Here is a 21104-nt window from a genome sequence, read left to right on the forward strand (position 1 = left end):
CATTTGTTGTTTATGTATCTTTCTTCTATTGTGATTTATTCTTGTAGTATTATAACTCTCTTAAGGATTGGTTATAACTGAGTACTGGCAAGACATTTGAGTCCCGTATTTATTTTGCTGCAAGTTACTATTTCAATTCGTTCCGTATTTCCTTTTGTTTTATTATATATTGTTGCAGGTTATATTGTATATGCCCAACCGTAACCTCGTCACTACCTCGTCGAGGTTAGGCTCGGCACTTACCAGTACATGGGGTTGGTTGTACTGATATTGCACTCTGCACTTTCTATGCAGATTTTGGAGCTGGTTGTGGCTGATCGAGAGGTCGGTTGCAGGAATTCATCCAGGAGACCTAAGGTAGTCATGTAGGCATCCGCAGGCCCTGGCGTCCCCTCCTATGTTTACCTCCTTTCTGTTTTATTTTCTTTCGAGACAGATGTATTTTTCTTTCGAATCCAAACTTGTAGTTATTCATAGAATGTTCGTGGGTTGTGACACCAATTTCTGGGTGATATGAGTTTTCGGTGTTTTTAATAGCATATGGATAACTAGTAAATTATGTACTTCTGCAATTATTTCCGTTTGATTTAACTTTGTTAGTTTTAACTATAAAATGTAAAGGAAAAAAGTGACTAAAACTCTAACGTTGACTTGCCTAGCGAGTACAATGTTAGGCGCCATTACGGTCCCAACGATGTGAATTCCGGATCGTGACAAGTTATATTTTTTAGTTAAAAAAATAACGTGGATGGGAAATTGGGAGAAAATAAAATTTTAAATATTTCTCCTTTACAAAGGTGCATTATCTCATATTTGAGGAGAAAAACTTATTTGTTATATATATAATTGTATTTCTTCTCGCTCTTATAGAGTTGAGAAGAAGTCAAGCCTCGCTGTCGTCGGTTGCTCGACTTCGAATTGATTAATTTTTTGGACCAACTTTATTTGTTATATATTAAAGTTATATTAAGAGTTTAATCTAAATCAATTATTTCTGTAACGGTAATTTAAGTTTCCATTCGGTTTTGCCATTTTCATTATAGTCGATTTACGCGAAAGGCCTTGCATGCATCTCTTGTTTGAACCCAACCTATTCGCTATAAATACCATGGCATTCTCTCACACTTTCCTTATAAAATTTTAAATCTCTTCTGTCTTTTTGCATTGTTTTCTTACAAAAATAAAATAAGTGTGATTCACTACCACTATTTGTGTGTGAAGTATCGCTATACCAGTGTGATTTATCCGTTCTATCTTGGGAGGAATAATCCTAAATCTCGGATATACGAAGGGGATTATGTTTCTTAATGAAACACTGTGAATTCAATGTGCTCGGATATAATTCTGCTTCTTCTTCATTTCTATTTTCTTTGTTAAAGTTTCCAAAATTTATTTTACAAATATAGTTTAATAACATTATGTTCATGTTTTGTCCTACTCGAAGTAACGGTTGTATATCATTCACAGTTAATAGTTTAATACTATGATATTCTTGAAATAATTTATCAAAATCTCAACCACACAAAAACAAAGTTCGACAACCAAGAAAATTTGGAATAAATCAAAGCATATTATTGCCAAAAACATTTGCGGTTCTTAACTCCTTGAATTGACTAGAATATCAAACCAAAATCCACGTTTTGCCCATTTAAAAGAGTATTGACACTTACCGGAGCTAAATGTACCGGAGCAGAGTTGCTCCCGTGTGTTGTACCATACATTAATCTTTTCTTAAACACATGTAATTATGGCAAAGAGAGAAAGGTTGCGCTAATTATGACTTAAAATAAGTAACATACATATGGAAGGAGTTTTATTTAGATGGAAGGACAATTGAACTTCATTCCTTTAAGTTACGCCCTTTTCCAAACAAAGAATTCCCTAATTTAAGGCACTAATAATGGATTGTATATAAATTATAAGAAAAACTTGTTTAAGGGGTAATATACAAATAAATTTGAATAATTGTGGTAAATAAGTTTTAAATATTGTATAGGCAGAAAAAAATGGGTTTGAAGTTTCCAAATTCACATAAATATTTAAAGCATATTTTAGTTCACAAATTTTTTTAAACAATATATTTTGAAAACTACATATATCCAGTTAAAATCTAAAGTGTGCATTATCTAGATACCTTTGTACTAAAATTAGTTCCCAAAACCAGAATTTTCCAGCGTAGAACACATATTTTGGCACGTGCCTTGTGAACATCCAATTACAGGTGAGAGGAAAAGACTCAAAAAAAAAAAAAAAAAAAAACGAAAAAAGGGAAAGATTAAAATAGGACACGTCATAGATAGGATAATGAAGGTCCTATTTTTGATAGCCAATAGTGTCACTATTATTAGACTCTTTTTTAGTGGGAAGGTAAAAGATGAGAAGGTAATTTAAAAATAAAAAATAAAAGATAAAAAAAGATGAGGAGGTAGCTTTGAGGATCATTGATATCTTGCTCATTCTTGGTTTGCCTTGTCTCTCTCACACACAAACACAATCAATCACAGCTTCACACTACAAAAAGGTGAGATAAAATTGAAGTAATCTAAGGCTCAGCTTTCATCAAGAAAGACAAACAAGGCCCATAATTTTGTACCGTTCACGTTACATAAAAAATATTACTACTACTATAAAGACAGCTCCATTATAATGGCGGATATTACTAGAACAAGCAAGGTTATTGCTTCTTCTCTTAAAACCAGCTTGTTTTCTTCTATTCTCATTTCCGTGATTCTTTTTGGTTCCTTCCTCTAATAGTAGTATATTATTTCAAGAAGCAACACATTCTAAAAAAAAATAAGAATAATAACTTTTTACTGTTCCTAGTATTTATATAGTATTTCAAAGCTACTATTTTTCTTAATTTTCTTGAACTAAAATGGCTGTGGCTATGGCTTCTTGTGGGATAATTTCTGGGATTCACACTAATTTAAAAGCAATTGAGAAACTGCCAATATCAAGTCCAGGTCTCTTCAGGGGTTCTTTTGGTTTGGAACCTATACAGAGAATATGCATTGCTCCTAAGAGGTAATTAATTACTTCCTTCCTCAGTCTCACTACTTTGTTATCTGTTTCTATTTAAACTTGATTAATTAATTGGCATACCAAACATTTGAAATTATCCATTTAGTTGGAGTTTTTGTGTGCATTCATTTAGTTATCTTTCATGTTCTGTTTGCAATTTGATGCTTATTTGTTTTCAGTGGTAGTTTCAGAATCTTGTTTTCTCTTTAAAGCAGTATTGAAGTTTTTGTCTCGGGGTTCTTGTCGCGGATATTTGAAACAGGTAGTAAAGTAAAATAATTCAAATTATAATAAAGGGCTGTTTGATTAAAATGGAGATGCAATGGGAATAATCAGGAATCCGTCGTTAATCATAATGAAGTTTATGTGATGAGTTTTTACTCATGGACTTGCTGAAATTTAGCAGTGGAAGAAGTTCATAAATTACCTTATACTGGAATCTATGTACTTTTTGGTGCCCTGACTCAGAATATAACCAACATTTTCTGCTATGTCAGATTAGCTTTTTCTGAGAGCACAATTGTTCCGAAAGCATCCTCAGCTGCAGCTGTTGAGGTATATAACATATAGCAATAACTCATTGGAAAAGCTTATTGTACTTGTTTTTTTGGTTTTCCAAAAATTGAGACATTTGTTTTTGATTCATGGGACTGGGGAATCAGGATGGAAGTTCCCAAGATACAGCAGTCCCGACGCCTAAAGTCATAATAGATCTGGATTCGAACCCTGATGCAACTGTAGTGGAGGTTACATTTGGTGATCGCCTTGGGGCTCTTGTTGACACGGTAGGATTCATTTTCTTCTTGATTCAAGTACTCAATATTATTGCTGGTAAATATTTGGAGTCATTTGGCAGCATATCTTTCTCGCGTATGGGCCTAACAATTGCTGAATGTGTTTACAGATGAGTGCACTAAAAAATCTTGGACTAAATGTTGTCAAAGCTAATGTTTGTCTAGATTCATCAGGGAAGCATACTACATTATGCATCACAAATGCGTAAGTCATGTTGAATTACTTTATGTTTTTATGCTTTTATGGAAATTCTGATTATTCTGTTTTTGGCGATTTTTTCAGTTCTACTGGTAGAAAGGTCGACGATCCAGAGCAACTAGAAGCAATTCGTTTGACAATTATCAACAATATGATTGAGTTCCATCCGGTAGCACAGCAATTTCAACCGTCGTACATTGGATGCTTGTTAAGAGTACCTCTGTGGTATCTTTTATTTGCTGCTTCTTCTTACTGCATAATTTCTGCTGCAGGAATCTAGCGCCCTGTTAGCTATGGGTGAAGTCTTTGGTGCTTATCAACCAAATCAAAAGGTTGTAAATACTTTGTCATTGCCTAATGCTTGTTAAATACTTCACATCAATACCTCTCCCTAATGCCATCATGAACGATGAAGGAAAACCTTGGCGCAACTGGTAAAGTTATTGCCATGTCACCAGGAAATCATAGGTTAGAGCCGTGAAACAGGCTCTTGTAGAAATGCAAAGTAGGGCTGTGTGCGGTAGACCCTTGTGGTCCGGCCCTTCCCCGAATCCCGCTCATAGCGGGAGCTTAGTGCATCCTTGCTGCCCTTTTTTTAATGCCAACATGAATGATGCAGAAACAGTAGTTTAACTTTTTTAATTTGACATTAACCATTTATATATATATTTTTTTTTATCGTTTCAGCTTGATGTGGACATAGCAACCCATATCCATGTCTATGACGATGGTCCTGACCGAAGGTTCGTTTATACAGTTTATTATGATATTTTTCGCCTTCAGACTAATGTTGATAAACACGCAGCGTGCTCATAAGATGCCATTACGTGCATAACTTGAAAGACTGATAGTAAAAACATTGCTGTTTTGCAGCTTACTGTATGTAGAGGCAGCAGATAGACCTGGATTAATAGTTGATCTCGTCAAGATCATTACTGAAATAAACATTGATGTTGAATCAGGAGAGTTTGATACTGAGGTCAGACTTTTACAACTAGAGTTGTTTCATCATTAAATATTACAGGATGTTTAGCGGCAATGTATATTAATACATTGATTTTGTTACAGGGATTGCTAGCTAAGGCAAAATTTCACGTAAGCTACAAGAACAAAGCTCTCATCAAGCCCCTTCAACAGGTAACTCGCGTTGTTGTGCGAAAGCAAATCCAATCTCATATTTAGCGATTTGTCTTCAATTATGAATCAGTGACAAACTTCAATATGTAACATTTCAGGTTCTGGCAAACAGTCTACGCTATTACTTGAGGAGACCAACAACAGAAGAGTCTAGTTTTTAATACAGTGCAGAATGAGAGAAAATAACCAGTTGGTTTAACCATGCAATTTTTTACTGTCGCAGCAAAAGCGTGCTGAAACATGCATGAAATCTGGAAATATAGTTCTCATTACTGCGCTAACATTGTAAAATGCTACCATTCTATACCTCAACTTAATTTGAATATACCTTTCGACAAGTGGAAAGAGCCATTTTACTCCCATTATCAGTTAAGGCTCATCACTGCCCAAATTTGAGTTTTCATCTTTATTTGATATTCAATGAAATAAACCTAGTGTAATCCCACGTTGTGGGTCTGGGGAGAATAGTGTATGCGTAGACCTTATGCGTACCTGATAGACCCTCGGCTCAGACAAGCATAGTATTGAAAATCAGTAATCCAATTAATTATCGTGTTGCATTGGATAAGTTCACTAAAGGGATAAAATGCTCTTTACCAAGGGATTTTTACACAAATAGCCGTCCATATTAAATATTTACTTTTTTAGCCATATACATATATTATACATTGAATATACATAATTATACACATATCATACATAAATTATGTATATACTTCCTCCATTCACTTTTACTTGGCACGTTTTGACTTTTCACGCCCCTTAAGAAATAATAAATGAAGTGCATAATTTACCATGATACCCATATTAATTGATGCATATTTTATTGGATTTGAGAAAATGATTTGAAATGAGTAATAAATATTGTGGGTATAATAGGATTTCTTTTTGTCTTCTTTTGATATGCGTAAAGTGTCAAGTAAAAATGAAAATCTATTTTTAGTATATATGCCAAGTAAAAGTGAACGGATGAAAAATTATACATTCACCAGCTATTTTTAATTTAAGTGATAGAGTGTGCGACTATTTGGGTTAATTCTTCTTTTATTTTCCGGACAAATTTATTGGTAGTCTTGTTAAATTATGATAATGGAAGGGGGATAATGAATTTTGAGGAGTTTGAGAGGATAAGGAGGGCAGAGTAAGCACAGAAAAATGGACCACATATTATTTATGGAAAAAGGATAAGTGAATCAGTGCAAATTGCACAGACAGCAGCCTTCATAATTTAAGATATTCTGCTTCTCCTACCATATCCCAAAACTCTTTTATCTTTATTTTATTTTATTTTATTTTTGTTGACGATATCAACTGGTCGTTGGAGGAACGAATTGATAATGTAAGCCAAGGCACCAATGTTTTAATTATTGTCTTGTTTATAATTGAAAGACTATAAAGCTTTTATTTATTTCTTCCATATACCGATGTCTTGAAATTTTAAATTGCTGGAACTTTAGACCAGCTTACTAGTTTGAATATTGTTAAGACTAGGTCTGCATGCATTATTAGTGGGGGTGGGCATTCGGTCGGTTCGGTTCGGTTTGAATAAATTCGGTTCGGTTATTCGGTTTTCGGTTTTGTAAATATGATAACCGAAACCGAACTGAAATAATTTCAGTTCAGTTCGGTTTTTTAAATTTCAGTTCGGTTAATTTTGGGTCGGTTTTCGGTTTGAACATTATCATATTGGCTGGGCTTATTCTGCTTAATAATTGGACTAATTTGTTGGTTGTTTCCAAAATTTTGGACTTTTTGAATGTGTTAAGTCATAAATATGTTCTTTTCAGTGTAAGCCTGGATTTTTGAATGTGCTGCTAATTACACGGTTTACACCTCTACTTGGTCCATACAACTACAAGATCCCACAATCATACAAACAAATATAAACTAGGGAGTAGGGAGTAGTTAGTAGTTACAACCAAAAGAGCACTACATTACAGAACCAAAAAACCAAAATAGCTATGCTGCTTTGCTGCCACTGGTTACAAGTTACAGCCATGGCCCATGAGAGAACAAAAAACTTAGAATCTATGCTACTCTGCTGCCATTGTTTAGTACAAGCATATTACATAACCAAAAGAGTAATCCAAAAGTTAGAAAGTTTTCATGCTGCTGAACAACTGAAGTCTCAAAACCAAAGAAATAATTACATTAAGTAGCATGAAACAAGTGAAGTCTATTTACTATAACATCACTTCCATCTAGGCGCCATGATCAAACCTTTGCAACAAAAGACATAATTATAGGTCAAAAACACAATTGATTTATAATAAAGTATATCAATGTTATATCTTCAAATATACAGAAGGCTATCAACTTACCAGTTACCACACATGGTACATGTTGCAACTATATGTCAATAATAGTTGAATCTTTTGCACTATCAGCCAGATCTAAGGAAAATATAGAAGAAAACTTTGTCATGCATCATCAGTGTTAAGTAAACTATTTGTAATATAATAAAGGAAAGACACAAAATAATTACCAAGTTCTAGATACTCCAAGTCTTCCTCAACTTTAATAGGAATAGGTTCACTTCTAAGCCAATCTTGAAGACAAATAAGAGATTGCACCAGTTTAGGCGTCAACGAACTCCTGAACGAGTCAAGAATGCGACCTCCCGTGCTGAATGCACATTCAGATGCAACACTTGAAATAGGAATGGCTAATACATCACGAGCCATCTCCGCAAGAATGGGAAATCTAGGCTCATTGATTTTCCACCACTTTAAGATTTTAAAGTCATCTGTTTCAGGCTCAAGATCTTCAGCAAGATATCTTTCTAACTCTGATTTAGTACCTAAACCTCCGGTCACTTCCTTATGTTTCTCAAATTCTAATTTTGTTCTCATTGTTCCTCTTTTTAAAAAGCTACCATAACCACTGACAGTAGTTGTTGTGTTTCCAGATGAAGCAGATGATGTTCCTATTGAATTTTTTTTAACATAATAATCAAACAAAGAATCCATATAATTTTTCACCTCTAAAATCAATTCTTTCCCTTTGTTTTCTCCAAACATCCTCACAATTGCAAAAGGAACATATTCAAGCTTGATACGGGGATCCAAAATTGATGCAATAAAGATCATTTTGTTCATTTTTTCAGGTTCACCCCAATACTTGACAATTTTTTCTTTCATTTTTTTTGCCATTTCTTTCAAACTAGTATCTTCATGTTCCATCCACTCTTTCAATATAAGATCAAGCTCACAAATTTCAACAAAATGCACATTGGAAGTGACATAAATAGAACCAGAAACCCTCAAAGTAAGCAAATAAAAAGCTTCAAGAAATTTTACCATTGTTCTCACATTATCCCAGTCAACACTTGTGAGATCACCTGCACTAGTTCCATCTTCACAAACATAGGTACGAAGATGATGCAACAATCCAATATCAAAGAAACTATATTTGTCAAAGGCAAGCTCAAATTGTTGTGCTGTGTCTAACATCATGTATGTAGAGTTCCATCGAGTTGAAACGTCTAAGCATAATGATCTCTTAGAAGTTAACTTTTGAGATTCACAACATTCTTTAAACTTTCTAATCCTAGCGGGAGATTGTCTAATGTATCTCACAGCTTGTCTAACTCTCTTGATAGAAACACCAATTTCTTTCAACCCATCTTGTACAATGAGATTAAGTATGTGAGCCATACATCTAACATGCAGGTGTTTACCATTCATTATATTAGTTCCCCAGGTAGTCAATTGTTTAGACACTTCTCTTACTGTGACATCATTGGAACTAGCATTATCTACAGTTATAGTAAATACATTTTCCAACCCCCAATCAAGCAAACAATTAGTAATTACCGATGCCATATCATCACCCTTATGACTAGAGATAGGACAAAAGTTTATTATCCTTTTATGCAATTTCCAATCTCTGTCAATAAAGTGAGCAGTAAGACACATATAGTTTATTCTTTGTATAGAAGTCCAAGTATCTGTTGTAAGACAGATTTTAGGACGTGCTTCATTGAAGGAATTCTTCAAACTATGTCTTTGTTCACAATAAAGTTCATAACAATCTCTTGTCAATGTTCTACGAGAAGGAATTTGAAATTGAGGCATTGTGACTCCCATAAACTTCTTAAATCCTTCCTTTTCAACAAAACTAAATGGCAGTTCATCCAAAATTATCATTTGAGCTAAAGCTTTCCTACTAAGTGCTTGATCAAATTTCCAAGTGGTAAGCACCCCTTCATTTGCCCCATTTGAAGCTAGTAGAAAACTGATTTGTGTTTGACTATTATCCATGATACGGGGCATTTTGGGACACTTAATGAGATGATTGTTCATTGATGTAGTACCATTACCTTTCGTAGCAGCAGCATAAGTTTTTTGACAGTAGTTACATTTTGCTCTTTTAGCTCCACTAGGATCATCATATTTCTCAAAATGTTTCCAAGCATCAGATCTAGGTTGCATCACTTTCCTTTTCTTTGGAGCTTCATCAGGACTGTCTGGACTGAGACCTTCAGTATTAGGTAAGCTATCATTCGAACCCCCACCTTCGCAGGTTTCGCTTACCCTACTTCCATTTTCTTCCATCTACAAAAAAGAATACAAACATAACAATAAAATACTGAGCAGTGATACAAACATAACAATAAAATACTGAACAACACGATGGTGATGAAATTGATGCAATGTTGCATCAAACACAAGTACACAACTCTCAGTGAGTATGACCCATGTAATGTAATGAGTATGACCTTGCTTAAAAAAAATTACTGACCAGTGAGCTTTTCTTGTTTTAATAACAAGTTAGAACTTAGAACCTCTCAACAACACTAAAATCAACAAATATTACAAGAAAATGGACATCACATTCAAGAGTCAAGACTCAAGACTTCTTTCTATGTTGCATGCATCTTTAAGTCTTTAAATACTTACTTTTCACAGGAAAAAAATAAAAAATAAACTGAAACGAGAGAAAGAAGAGTAGATCGGCGAGGGTCGAGGAGTAGAGAACACAAAAAAAGAAGAAATGAGCGAAATATAACAAAAATTAACCTTACCTTCCGCAAGAAATTTGACGACAATGATAGATCCCTAGCGTATTTGGGAAAACCACCACTCCACCAGTTTATCAATGGAAGCCCTAGCGTATTTGGGGAATTGGGGGCGAGCCGGCGAGGAACTGCCGAACTGAGAAGTGAGAAGTGAAGTGAGAAGAGAAGGGAGAAATAAAAACCCTAGCTGCCTAACTGCGGAACTGCCTAAGAAAGTAAGAATGGGAAAAGAAAAGGAGATGATCAGCTGATATGCCTGATGGGCAATTGGGTATTTGGGTTTGGGATGGGCTGATTTTAATGGAACATAAACTTGGGCCTTAGCCTATATAAGTATGGAAGAGCTGAATTCACTTGGGCCTTAGCCTATATTAGTATTAGTTCGGTTTTTCGGTTAACCGAAAAATGTAAATCAATAACCGACAACCGAACCGAAAAACTGAATTTTAAAAATTTTAATTTGAAACCGACCGAAAAAACCGAATAACCGAAACCGAAATTTAAAAAAAATTGGTTCGGTCGGTTTTTTCGGTTCAAACTGATATATGCCCACCCCTAATTATTAGACTTAGACATTGAACTTTCACTACAACCGAGATTAATTAAATAGGATTTAAATGGTATTATCAACAACGAAAAAAGTATTAAGAGTAATATTAATAATAATAATAATAATAATAACAATAACAACAATAATGATGATGGTTTTAATAATAATAGGTGCGACATGAACACAAGCACGACATCAAGTACTATTTTCAGTAAATCTTTTATTTTACCCCAAGGGTCAAGAGAAAGTGATTGAAGAAGTTGCTCATTATGTATCGGATAAAGGAGGAGGTCTGTGATCGGTTGAAGCAAGCATAAAATTTTCGTATGATGAATTCTCGATGTTCCCATTATAAAAAATAATAGAGTAATGTTATAAAAATATATTTGGAAAAATATCAATTATGTCATTTTATAAGTAGTTTATTACAAAAATTGGTCAATTCATAAAATATTATTAATATTAGCCAATTAGCTATTTGTTACAAAAAAAAAATTAAATTTTTGCTTTCTTTGAGTGGATGTTATTAGAATAGATTGAATCTCACTTTTGGGATGATTTGGTGGAGTTTTGAGGTAATTTGAATTGGAAATTCGAAGTAGAAGATGAAAATGGAAAAAATGATATGTGTATCACTTGTATATCATATATGTATCATATTTTGTATCAAATATGTATCACATGTATATCCATTTATATCTGTGTGTGAGATACATGTGTGATACATGTGCCACAGAATAACTTTATGAACTCGATTTTAACTATGAATTTTGATACTAATTCAGTCCAAATCACCTCCAATCTTCCTCAAATTTTGTATATTGACTCATTGATATATTTTCAATGAATCTCAACCATACCCATTGAAAAAAGTCTTTTGCTTAAATTTTTGGAATCTTGTATATATATAGTTTTTTTTTGTATTTCATCACCTTATTTGCTACCTTATTCATAAAAATTTCTTTCCGTCTTGCATCTAATGTTGCTAATCACACTTAAAAATTTGGTTGGAGATCTTTGTGTGTGATTCTTGGAGAGAAAGAACCTTATTTCTTTAGGTTTTTAATTTTTATATGTGTTTGACTAGTTTTAATAAGTTTATGATTAATTGTTACAAGTTGGTAAGTTGGGACTTTTTAAAAATATTTCTGTAAGATTCCCAAAATATTTTCTTTATTATAAATGTACCCAAAAAAAGGCTTTACGTTACATACAGCCTAAAGGTTAAATTGGTACAGCTGCCAAGGGCCAGGTGATGAATTTGGTCTAACGATTGGGATCTTTTCGGGCGAAATTCAAAAATTGTTAGATTTACAAGTGATAATTGAAAAATAGCCACAATTTTAAAAGTAATCGAAATTTAGCCATTTTTATGTAAAGATAAATATGAACGAAAACGCTGTTCAAAATCCAAAAAATATTCCAGTAGAATGTACTGGAGTTCCAACATAATATACTGGAAGTCCAGTATATTATACTCGAGTTCCAGCATAATATACTGTACTTCCAGTATAATATACTGGAGTTCTAGTATAATATACCGGTCCAGCGTATTATGCTGGAAGTTCATACACAGGTGCTCCAATCTCCAGTTTATTATGCTGAAACTTTTCGTGTTACAGCAAAATAGTGGCTACTTTTCAATGACTCTGTAAACGATGACTATTTTTCAATTACCAGTCCGAAAACTGACTAGCTCGTATTATTTTGACGCTCTTTTTGGTTCGTCAAGGTACACTATTTCGGTTTTAACGTTCAGGCTAATAAATAGGGAGTTTTTTCATTCCTATACACTATTGGAAACTTTATTACCATAAATGTTCATGTTTAGTAAATTACCCTACCTACACAAGTTTTGTTTACAAAATATATACATTTCACCTTAAAATGCTCTCAATCCATTATTAGTGCCTTCAATTAAGGGATTTAGTTATACCCTTTTCCTTTTTTTTCCTCTTTTCTTTTTATATTTTTCCTCCGCCTTAAAATACAGTAATCTTCCTATACGACTGTTTAACCAAAAAGTGGAATTTCGGTCAAAGCTTTAATTTAGAAGAACCCGGGTTACTGATAATCAAAAAATGTATAAGAGAAAGTAATTTGGCTAGCAATAAGATAATTAGAAGAAGATAAGGTAAACCAATGTATTCGGATAGTTTTTTTTTCTTACAATTGACCCATTCTTTCCCTTTTATAGCTATCTTAGAAATATGCGTTTTGCCTTTGTCATAATAAGGCCATTATAGACAATTAAAGACATTAAATGCTACGTTACATAATCATTGCATTTTAATACAAATTCTCTAATGTTTTTAGTATTTAATGCTCATTAAATACTATATATGTACTCTCTTGTGCTGTCAGATTCATTCTCCTTAATTCTTGGACTTAAATAGATACGGAAGGTAAATCTTTTGAGTATCCGCTCGTGCCTCCTCTTATGCCTCTGCTCGTATCTATTGCAACTCGTGCCTCTTTGTCAATTATAACTCTTTGACCAGTCTACGTATCATGACACGTCATCTTCCAATCACTTTAATATGTAAACTCAATTTTTCCCAATACAGATAGTCCCCTCACTTGCCATTTATTCATCAATTGAATATTTGGGAAGTGGAATTCATTAAAATGGGAATTTTTATCACCATTAATGCTATAGCAGAATCAACACTTCATTTGTCACTTCTATTTAATGCTCTTCACGCGTGGCACCCCTTTTACTGGTTCTGCAACTTTGTAGCACTTTTTAGGGCTTTTTACGGCTTCACTAACCATGAAGAGTCAATTCTCATTATGACTTTTCCATCATTTCACCTTTTCCTTTGATGGTTGCTTCGCAGTATAAATATAGTTTTCTTCTTTGTCTTTATCACATAAAGTTCTCAAAATATTCAGTTCTTGAATCTTTGTTTGTTTCTTCCTCGTACTATCATGTCTTCATCAAACCCTAACCCTAGAAGGGTCCCCATAGTTGATAACTTCCCTAATGCCCCCAGTAGGAGCAGAAGAGGAGGTAGGCTTCGTAATTTAGGATCTTCATCCTTGCGTGGTTCTTCTCTTCCTTCGCCTAGTTCTGGACCTTCTTCTAGAACTAGAGGTTCTCTTTCACACATATCTTCTTCTAGAGGTAAGGAATCTTCTGAACCTCTAGTAGAGGAGATAGTTCCTGCGGAACTATCTTTCTATAATGACAGAGAATCTCTTAGAAATCAAGTATCTTCTTTAGATCGTGCCGATATCTATCCCACTCAAATCACTGAAGGTTTGATTTCTTTAGTTCATAGAGACTGCCATTGGAGTCATGACTTTCCTATCATTATTCCCAATCCGAATCAAAGAATTACCTCTTACTTAACTGGTTTTTCCTTTGTCTATACGTACCTTTCACATTAGGATTCAAACCTGCTATTGATCCTGTTATTCTCGAGTTCTGTCGTTTCTTTGATGTTTGCTTAGGTCAAATTGGCCCAATAATATGGAGGACTGTTGCCTGTTTGAGGCATTTGACCAACACAGTCAGTGTGCCTTTTACTTTTCCACATCTAATTCATCTTTACTCCCCTAGACTCTTTCACAATAGTGTTTTTACACTAGTATCCAGGAGCAAAAAAGTTCTAATTAGCCCTAAAGATGACAAAGACCGTGGCTGGTATGCCAGGTTTGTTGCTGCCCCCACTGTTTGTTTAGTGGGTGATGAGAACGTTCCCTTACCTGAGAAGTGGAATTTTGCATGTGAGTCTTCTAACTTCTCGTACCTTTTTCTTCAATTTTGTTGATTTCTCTAATTTTACTTTTCTTTTCTAGCAACCATGGGAGTTGTGGAAAATGTTCCCAATTTCCGTGATTGAGTAGGAAAGCTGTTGAGTATTATACCAATGGATGGAAAATCTTGGAAGACCCTTTCCCAACGTTTTGGTTGGAAAGTAAAAACTCATGGTAAGAGCTTTTATTTTATTTTACATATTTTTTTTCCTGAACTTATCTCAATCCTTCTTTCTATCAGGATTTGCTATTCGAGGAGTTACTGCTGAGGCGGTTGCGGCTTCTCGTATCTCCTTGGAAAGGGCTCAAGAAATAATTCTGGGCTCTTCATCGAAAAGAAAAGCCGTTGATGACCAAGACTCCGAAGAAGAGGAAGATGGGGGTTCCTTGGTAACAAGGCCACGGGCTCGTAGACGCATTATTTCCGATGATGAAGCAGAAGCATCCCCCCGCTGTTCTATTCCTCTTACCGAATCTGTTGAAGCCCTGGTAGTGATCCCTGATGATGTTGATGATGCTCCCGTTGCTGCTCATGATTCTGTTGAGCAGCTTTTTGACCGCTAGTTTGGTAGTGAAAGTTTAGGTCCGTTTCTGATGAAGCTCCCTTGGCTTCTTTTTCTCCTCCCGTGCCTGTGACTCCTACTTTGCCAATTATGGCTGCTTCCGTTCCTCCCCAGGCTATTTTTACTACTTCTACTGTTCCTCCTTCGACAATTCCTCCTCCACCTGCTCATCGTGCTGAGGTTGTCTCCTCAAGTAGGAGTGGTGCTATGAGGCAAGTGATTATTGAAGTCCCAGCTGAGGGCAACCTTTTAAGGAAATCGGGTCAAGCAGATGTATGGCTAAAGCCTTTAATTGGTCTTGTTGAGAGAGCCAAGCTAGAGAGCCATAGTTCTTTGACTTTGATGAATGACATTGTGCATGCTTCTTTAAAGGTATTCCTTTTTTCTAACTTTTATTTTGTCATTTTTCTATCTTTGGGATTCTCATTCCTTCCCTTTCCCCCCTTTTTAAGCCAATCTCATCGGCACGGAGATGATGAAAAGGGTTACCCTCTCAGAGCAGTTTGTGTGTGATTATTAATTGGAGGCATATAATTGGAAGGAATAGTATAAAAGTCTTCAAATCGATGTGGAGTACTTAGAAGAAAGCAAAAGTACCTTGGAGCAGCAGGTGCGGGCTTTGACTTCGGAATTGGCAGTTGAAAAAGCTTTCTCCAGTCAAGCAGACAAGGAAAAGGCTCGTCTTGAAGCTTCTTTTTCCGAGCATCTTTCCAAGGCGAGTGAAGATATTAGAGAGTTGAAGGATCTCTTGGATGCAAAAGAAGCCTATGCTGGTGAACTCGTGCAGAATTTGGCTCAAGCCCAAGAAGACCTCCAGGTTTCTTCTAATAGGGTTTGTTCCTTAGAAAATTCCCACGCCTCTCTTCAAGCTTCTTATGAATCTGTCTTGGCTGAAAATGAAAAGCTAAAGAACGAAATCGCTGACTGGGAAAGATATTATGAGATCCTTGAAGATAAGTCTGCCATTAAAGTGAATTGGGCATTTTTGAATTCTCGCCGTGATACCCTTGTTGAAGCTAGCCAAGAGAATTTTAACTTGGAATATGAGTTAGCTAAGATCAATGAAACTATTAAGAAGACTCAGCAGAACCAAGATTTTCCTTCTCCCCTAGTCGAAGCTTCCGCAAATGTTGAAGATGATATGAGTATCCCCACTCCTTCAAGCAAAGTTGAACCCGCTGTTGTTGATGTACCAGCTTCAGTTCCTTCATCTTCTCAGTGACAAGTTTAAGTTATTTGAATTCCTTTGTGTCTTTTTTTTCCTTTTTGGAAAATTGTGCTTAAAACCCTTGGTCTCATTTGAGGGTTTGTTTTGGAAACTTAAGTCCCCAGACCTTTTATGGGGCGATATGTATAAACAATTTTCAGTTTATGACTAAGTTCATACTTAGTCTAAGCCTTTTAAAATTAAGAAATTTTTCGTTACTATTTGAACTTCTGTTTTGTTTATTCTTACCTTTATTTCTAAAGACTTACTAAATAACTTGCATTTTTACTCTTCAAAAAATGCTTCTGTTAACTTCATGAATACTTAAATTAATCATGAATTTATAAAAGCGGCCCCTTTTATATTCGACACTTAATGAAGAAGACGTCTCAACTTCATAACGGTGTTAATATACGATAAAAGAAATAGGAATACACATGTTTCTTGAAATAACTTTGACAAGTTTTTATTTGAACTTTGTCTAGCTTTGAATAACACTTTACATGTATTTGCATTACATCTATAACTTTCTCGTAACTGTTTTTCTTATAACAAATTTAAAAGAAAAATAAACACGAGGTTTTTATTTATAACCCATTTCAGTACATTGCCTTTACTCTAGCTATGGTAAGGTCTTTCTTTAGGCTTAGCTCGTGACTTTGCTCCGTACTTGACTCATTCATTGAGTGAACTTTTCAGGCTTGATCTTTGTTTATTTCCCTATCTTCTTTGCTTTCTTTATACACATGCCTGTGTATATTATATAGTCCCCCAAGTATTTGAGCGTTGAAGTATGAAGCCTCGAGCACTTGATTGTTCCTCTCATTTGGTCCTTTCCCTGAATAGGAAAAACATACGGGACTCGGAGGTACGATTATAGATGAAGACTGCTTAGCCCGTTTGAATTTCTATCAGAATAATTGTAACTCTAGACCGGGAAGTTTAATTTATTCCATGTGCCTTGCAGGTCGTGACTCATCATTTAGTACGAGTTAGCTTTTTGCCTATCATCTAAAATCGTTAGTAAAATTTAACAATTCAAAAATTAAATTTTAAAATACGGATACCTAACTGTGGGTATTTCTTAGAACTAGTATCTCTTCAGGTGAACAGTATTCTAATGTGAATGTAGTATCTTGCCATCCATTGTTTCCAGCTCGTATGCTCCTTTACCTGCAATATCATGAATCATATAGGGTCCTTCCCATGTTGGACTTAATTTCCCTGCATTAGCTGCCTTCATAGATTGAAAAGCCTTTTTGAGCACGAAGTCCCCAATTTTGAAGAATCTTAGGTGTGCTTTTCGGTTGTAGTATCGTTTTATGACCTGCTTTTGTACTGCCATTCTTATCAGTGCAATTTCTCTTTTTCCTTAAAGCAGATCAAGATTTATGCGCATTTCTTCGTTATTAGACTCTTCTGACGCTTGTGTAAATCTTGTACTTTGCTCTCCTATATCAACTGAAGTTAAAGCTTCAGCTCCATAAACCAATGAACATGGTGTTTCTCCTGTACTTGTTTTTGTTGTTGTGCGGTATGCCCATAAAACACCATGTTACATTTCTGGCCAATTACCTTTGGACTCCTCTAAACGTTTCTTTAAATTGTTGATAATGATTTTGTTTGTTGACTCAGCTTGCCCATTACCCACCGGATGATAAGGTGTGGATGTAATTCTTTTGATCTGCCAACTTTAAAAGAACTCTGTGATTTGCGTGCCTATAAATTGAGGGCCATTGTCGCATATGATTTCCTTTGGTACACCAAATCAGCATATGATATTCCGCCAAATGAAATCTTTATCTTCTTTTTCACGCACCTGTTTGAATGCTCCTGCTTCCACCCATTTAGTAAAATAGTCAGTGAGTACGAGCAAAAATTTTACCTGTCCTTTTGCTTGTGGTAGTGGACCCACGATATACATCCCCCATTTTATAAACGGTCACGGTGTAGTGATCAGATGTAGCAACTCTGCAGGTCTATGCATATTATTACTGTACTTTTGGCATTTATCACATTTAGCCACGAAACTTTCCGCTTCTTCTTCTATTTTGGGCCAATAATAGCTTGCCCTGATTAGTGTCCTTACCAGTGATCTTCCTCCTACGTGATTCCCATAATGCCCTTTGTGTATTTCTATCATTACGTATTCTGTCTGAGAAGGTCCGAGGCATCTTTCTAAGGGACCACCAAACATTTTCCGATAAATATTGTCTTGCTTTAAGCAATATCGAGCAACCTATTTTCGAAGCGCGTGAGCTTTCCTCTTATCTTCAGGAACGATACCATTCTACGAAAAGACAACAATCTCGTTCCTCAAATCCCAGGTTAAGTTATTAAAATTTTCCTCATTTTTATCTGGATCAAGCACTGAATGAAACAAATGTATTACAGAAGCATTTTCATTACTTGCCACGTCTGCTGCAGATGCGAGATTAGCTAAGGCATCCGCCTCAACATTTTCATCTCTTGGTATTAGCGTAACCTCCCAGGTTTGGAATTGCCTGATTAGATCCCGTACCTTCTCTAAATACTGTTGCATTCCTGCTTATTTGGCGGTATAAGTCCCCAGCATTTAGTTAACCACGAGCTGCGAATCGCTCTTGATTACAATCTGATTAATGCCAAGTTCTCGTGCTATTTCTAAACCTGCAATCACTGCCTCATACTATGCCTCATTGTTAGTTATAGAATGACATTTAATGGCTTGTCGAATGGTTTCACCTGTAGGTGGTACCAAAACGATCCCTAAGCCTGCACCCTTTATGTTAGATGAACCATCAACAAATAAGGTCCAAATTCCTGGGTTAGCTCCGTTGAGCACCTGCAATTCTTTTTCTGCTTCTAGTTGCATCCCTTAGCTAAAATCAACCACGAAATCAGCTAACACTTGAGATTTTATAGCAGTTCTAGGTTGGTATGTGATATCATATTCATTTAATTCTATAGCCCACTTGGCTAACCTACCTGGCAACTCGTGCTTGTGTAATATATTGCGTAATGGATAAGCAGTTACTACAACAATAGGAAGACATTGAAAATAAGGCCTTACTTTTCTAGATGCCATGATTAATGCAAGTGCAAGCTTTTCTAATTGAGGGTACCACGTCTCTGCATCTAATAAAGATTTGCTAACATAATAGATCGGAGATTGTTTATCTTGGTCCTCTCGGACTAAAACAACACTTACCGCTACTTCTGAGACGACCAGGTAGATGAGCAGTCTTTTCCCAACCTTTGGTTTTTGCTAGCAGTGGCGGATTTGATAAATATGTCTTCAAATATTTGAGTGTCTGTTGACATTGCTCATTCCATTCGAAATGATCTTGCTTTTTAAGAGCTGAAAAGAATTTAAAGCACTTTTCTGATGATTTAAAAATGAATCTTTCCAAGGCTGCAATTCTTCCTATCAACCTCTGCACTTCTTTTTTACTTGTAAGTATGTCAGGGATTTCTTCAATGGCCTTAATCTATGTGGGATTCACTTCAATACCATGGTTAGAGACAAGAAAACCTAAAAACTTACCTGATGCAACACCGAATGCACACTTCTCACGATTTAATTTCATATTAAATTTTCGCAAAATCTGCAATGCATCAGACAAGTATGATACATGGTCCCCTGAATGTTGAGTTTTGACGAGGATGTCGTCTATATAGACTTTCATAGTTTTCCCCAAATGTTCTTGAAACATTTTAGTCACTAGTATTTGATATGTTGCACTAGCATTTTTGAGACCAAAAGGCATTACTTTATAACAGTAAGTCCCCCTGTCAGTTATGAAGGAAGTTTTTTCTTCATCTATCGGATCCATTTTGATCTGATTGTATCCTGAATACGCATCTAAAAAACTTAATAATTCATGTCCTGCAGTAGCATCAATTAGTTGATCTATATGTGGTAGTGGAAAAGAATCTTTAGGACAGGCTTTGTTAAGGTCTGTGTAATCTACACAGATTCGCCACTTACTATTCTTCTTCTGTACCACAACAGTATTGGCTAACCAATTAGGATACTTTACCTCACGAATAGACCCAATCTTTAGTAATTTTTGAACCTCATCTTGAATCACCTGATTTTTGAAAGTTCCTTGCTTTCTCTTCTTTTGTTTGACAAGAGGATACGATGAGTCTTCATTTAATTTGTGAGTCATTACTTCTGGTGGTATTCCTGTCATATCAAGAGTGGGACCAAGCAAAACAATCCACGTTAGTTTTCAAAAATTCAATCAACTTACCTTTCATGTCCTGGCTTAGATTGGCCCCTACGTAGACTTTCCTATCAGGCCATTGTGCAAATAACACCACATCCTCTAGTTCTTCAATTGTTGTCTTGATATTTTCGTTTTCCTCTGGTTCTTGAATGGTATCTGGCCTTGAGTCCACATCTGTTTGTCCTTGTTCAGCTGAGGTTTGTGTTATGGTACCCTCAACTGGATTCTGTGATTGCTATTTTTCTTCGTTTTTCGTACTTGAATCCGCTATAGAGTTGATATTCCTAGATGTATGTTGGTCCCTACGAATTTGACATATTCCCCATGGTGATGGAAATTTAATAACTTGATGCAAGGTTGACGAAACGACATCCATCTCGTGGATCCATGGTCTCCCAAGGATCATATTGTAAGCCATCTCCATATCTACTACCTGAAACTTTGTATCTTTGACAACTCCTTCTGCGAATGTAGTAAGTATTACCTCTCCTTTCGTCATGACACTGGAATTGTCGAATCCAGATAGAGTATGTGCCTTTGATATTAATTTATCTTCAGCTTGCATCTCACGTAATAATCTTAACAGAATAATGTTCACGAAACTACCTGGATCAATCAAAACTCGTTTTACATTAGT

The 21104-nt window shown here is 35.4% G+C and overlaps 2 protein-coding genes across 2 annotated transcripts; one reads left to right on the plus strand and one right to left on the minus strand.

The window, feature by feature from the left end:
- Positions 1 to 2480: 2480 nt before the first annotated feature.
- On the plus strand, positions 2481 to 5489 carry LOC104214779 (ACT domain-containing protein DS12, chloroplastic-like). The gene is made up of 10 exons (XM_009764494.2): positions 2481 to 3024; positions 3519 to 3576; positions 3684 to 3806; positions 3926 to 4020; positions 4099 to 4183; positions 4287 to 4346; positions 4702 to 4757; positions 4888 to 4993; positions 5083 to 5151; positions 5250 to 5489. Exons 1-10 carry the CDS (start codon positions 2876 to 2878, stop codon positions 5310 to 5312), a joined length of 864 nt encoding a protein of 287 aa, XP_009762796.2. The 5' UTR covers positions 2481 to 2875; the 3' UTR covers positions 5313 to 5489.
- A 2011-nt stretch (positions 5490 to 7500) lies between these two features.
- On the minus strand, positions 7501 to 13513 carry LOC138888624 (uncharacterized). The gene is made up of 5 exons (XM_070170519.1): positions 13494 to 13513; positions 10178 to 10307; positions 9473 to 9707; positions 7637 to 8077; positions 7501 to 7544 (listed from the first exon to the last, which is right to left on the minus strand). The coding sequence occupies exons 1-5, from the start codon at positions 13511 to 13513 to the stop codon at positions 7501 to 7503; spliced, it is 870 nt and encodes a 289-aa protein (XP_070026620.1).
- Positions 13514 to 21104: the final 7591 nt, after the last annotated feature.

Source organism: Nicotiana sylvestris, chromosome 3 (genome assembly GCF_000393655.2).
Source record: "Nicotiana sylvestris chromosome 3, ASM39365v2, whole genome shotgun sequence".
NCBI classification, from domain to species: domain Eukaryota; kingdom Viridiplantae; phylum Streptophyta; class Magnoliopsida; order Solanales; family Solanaceae; genus Nicotiana; species Nicotiana sylvestris.

Bases quoted from the DNA above. Each gene is read 5' to 3' on its own strand.
- LOC138888624 (XM_070170519.1), bottom strand. From the start codon at position 13,513: ATGAGAATTGACTCTTCATG. The intron at 9,708-10,177 runs GTAAGGTTAATT...TCTTTTTTGTAG, and splicing joins CGTCAAATTTCTTGCGGAAG to ATGGAAGAAAATGGAAGTAG. The intron at 8,078-9,472 runs GTAATGGTACTA...AAAATTCAATAG, and splicing joins TTATGCTGCTGCTACGAAAG to GAACATCATCTGCTTCATCT.
- LOC104214779 (XM_009764494.2), top strand. From the start codon at position 2,876: ATGGCTGTGGCTATGGCTTCTTGTGGGATAATTTCTGGGATTCACACT. The intron at 4,758-4,887 runs GTTCGTTTATAC...GCTGTTTTGCAG, and splicing joins GACGATGGTCCTGACCGAAG to CTTACTGTATGTAGAGGCAG. The intron at 4,994-5,082 runs GTCAGACTTTTA...ATTTTGTTACAG, and splicing joins CAGGAGAGTTTGATACTGAG to GGATTGCTAGCTAAGGCAAA.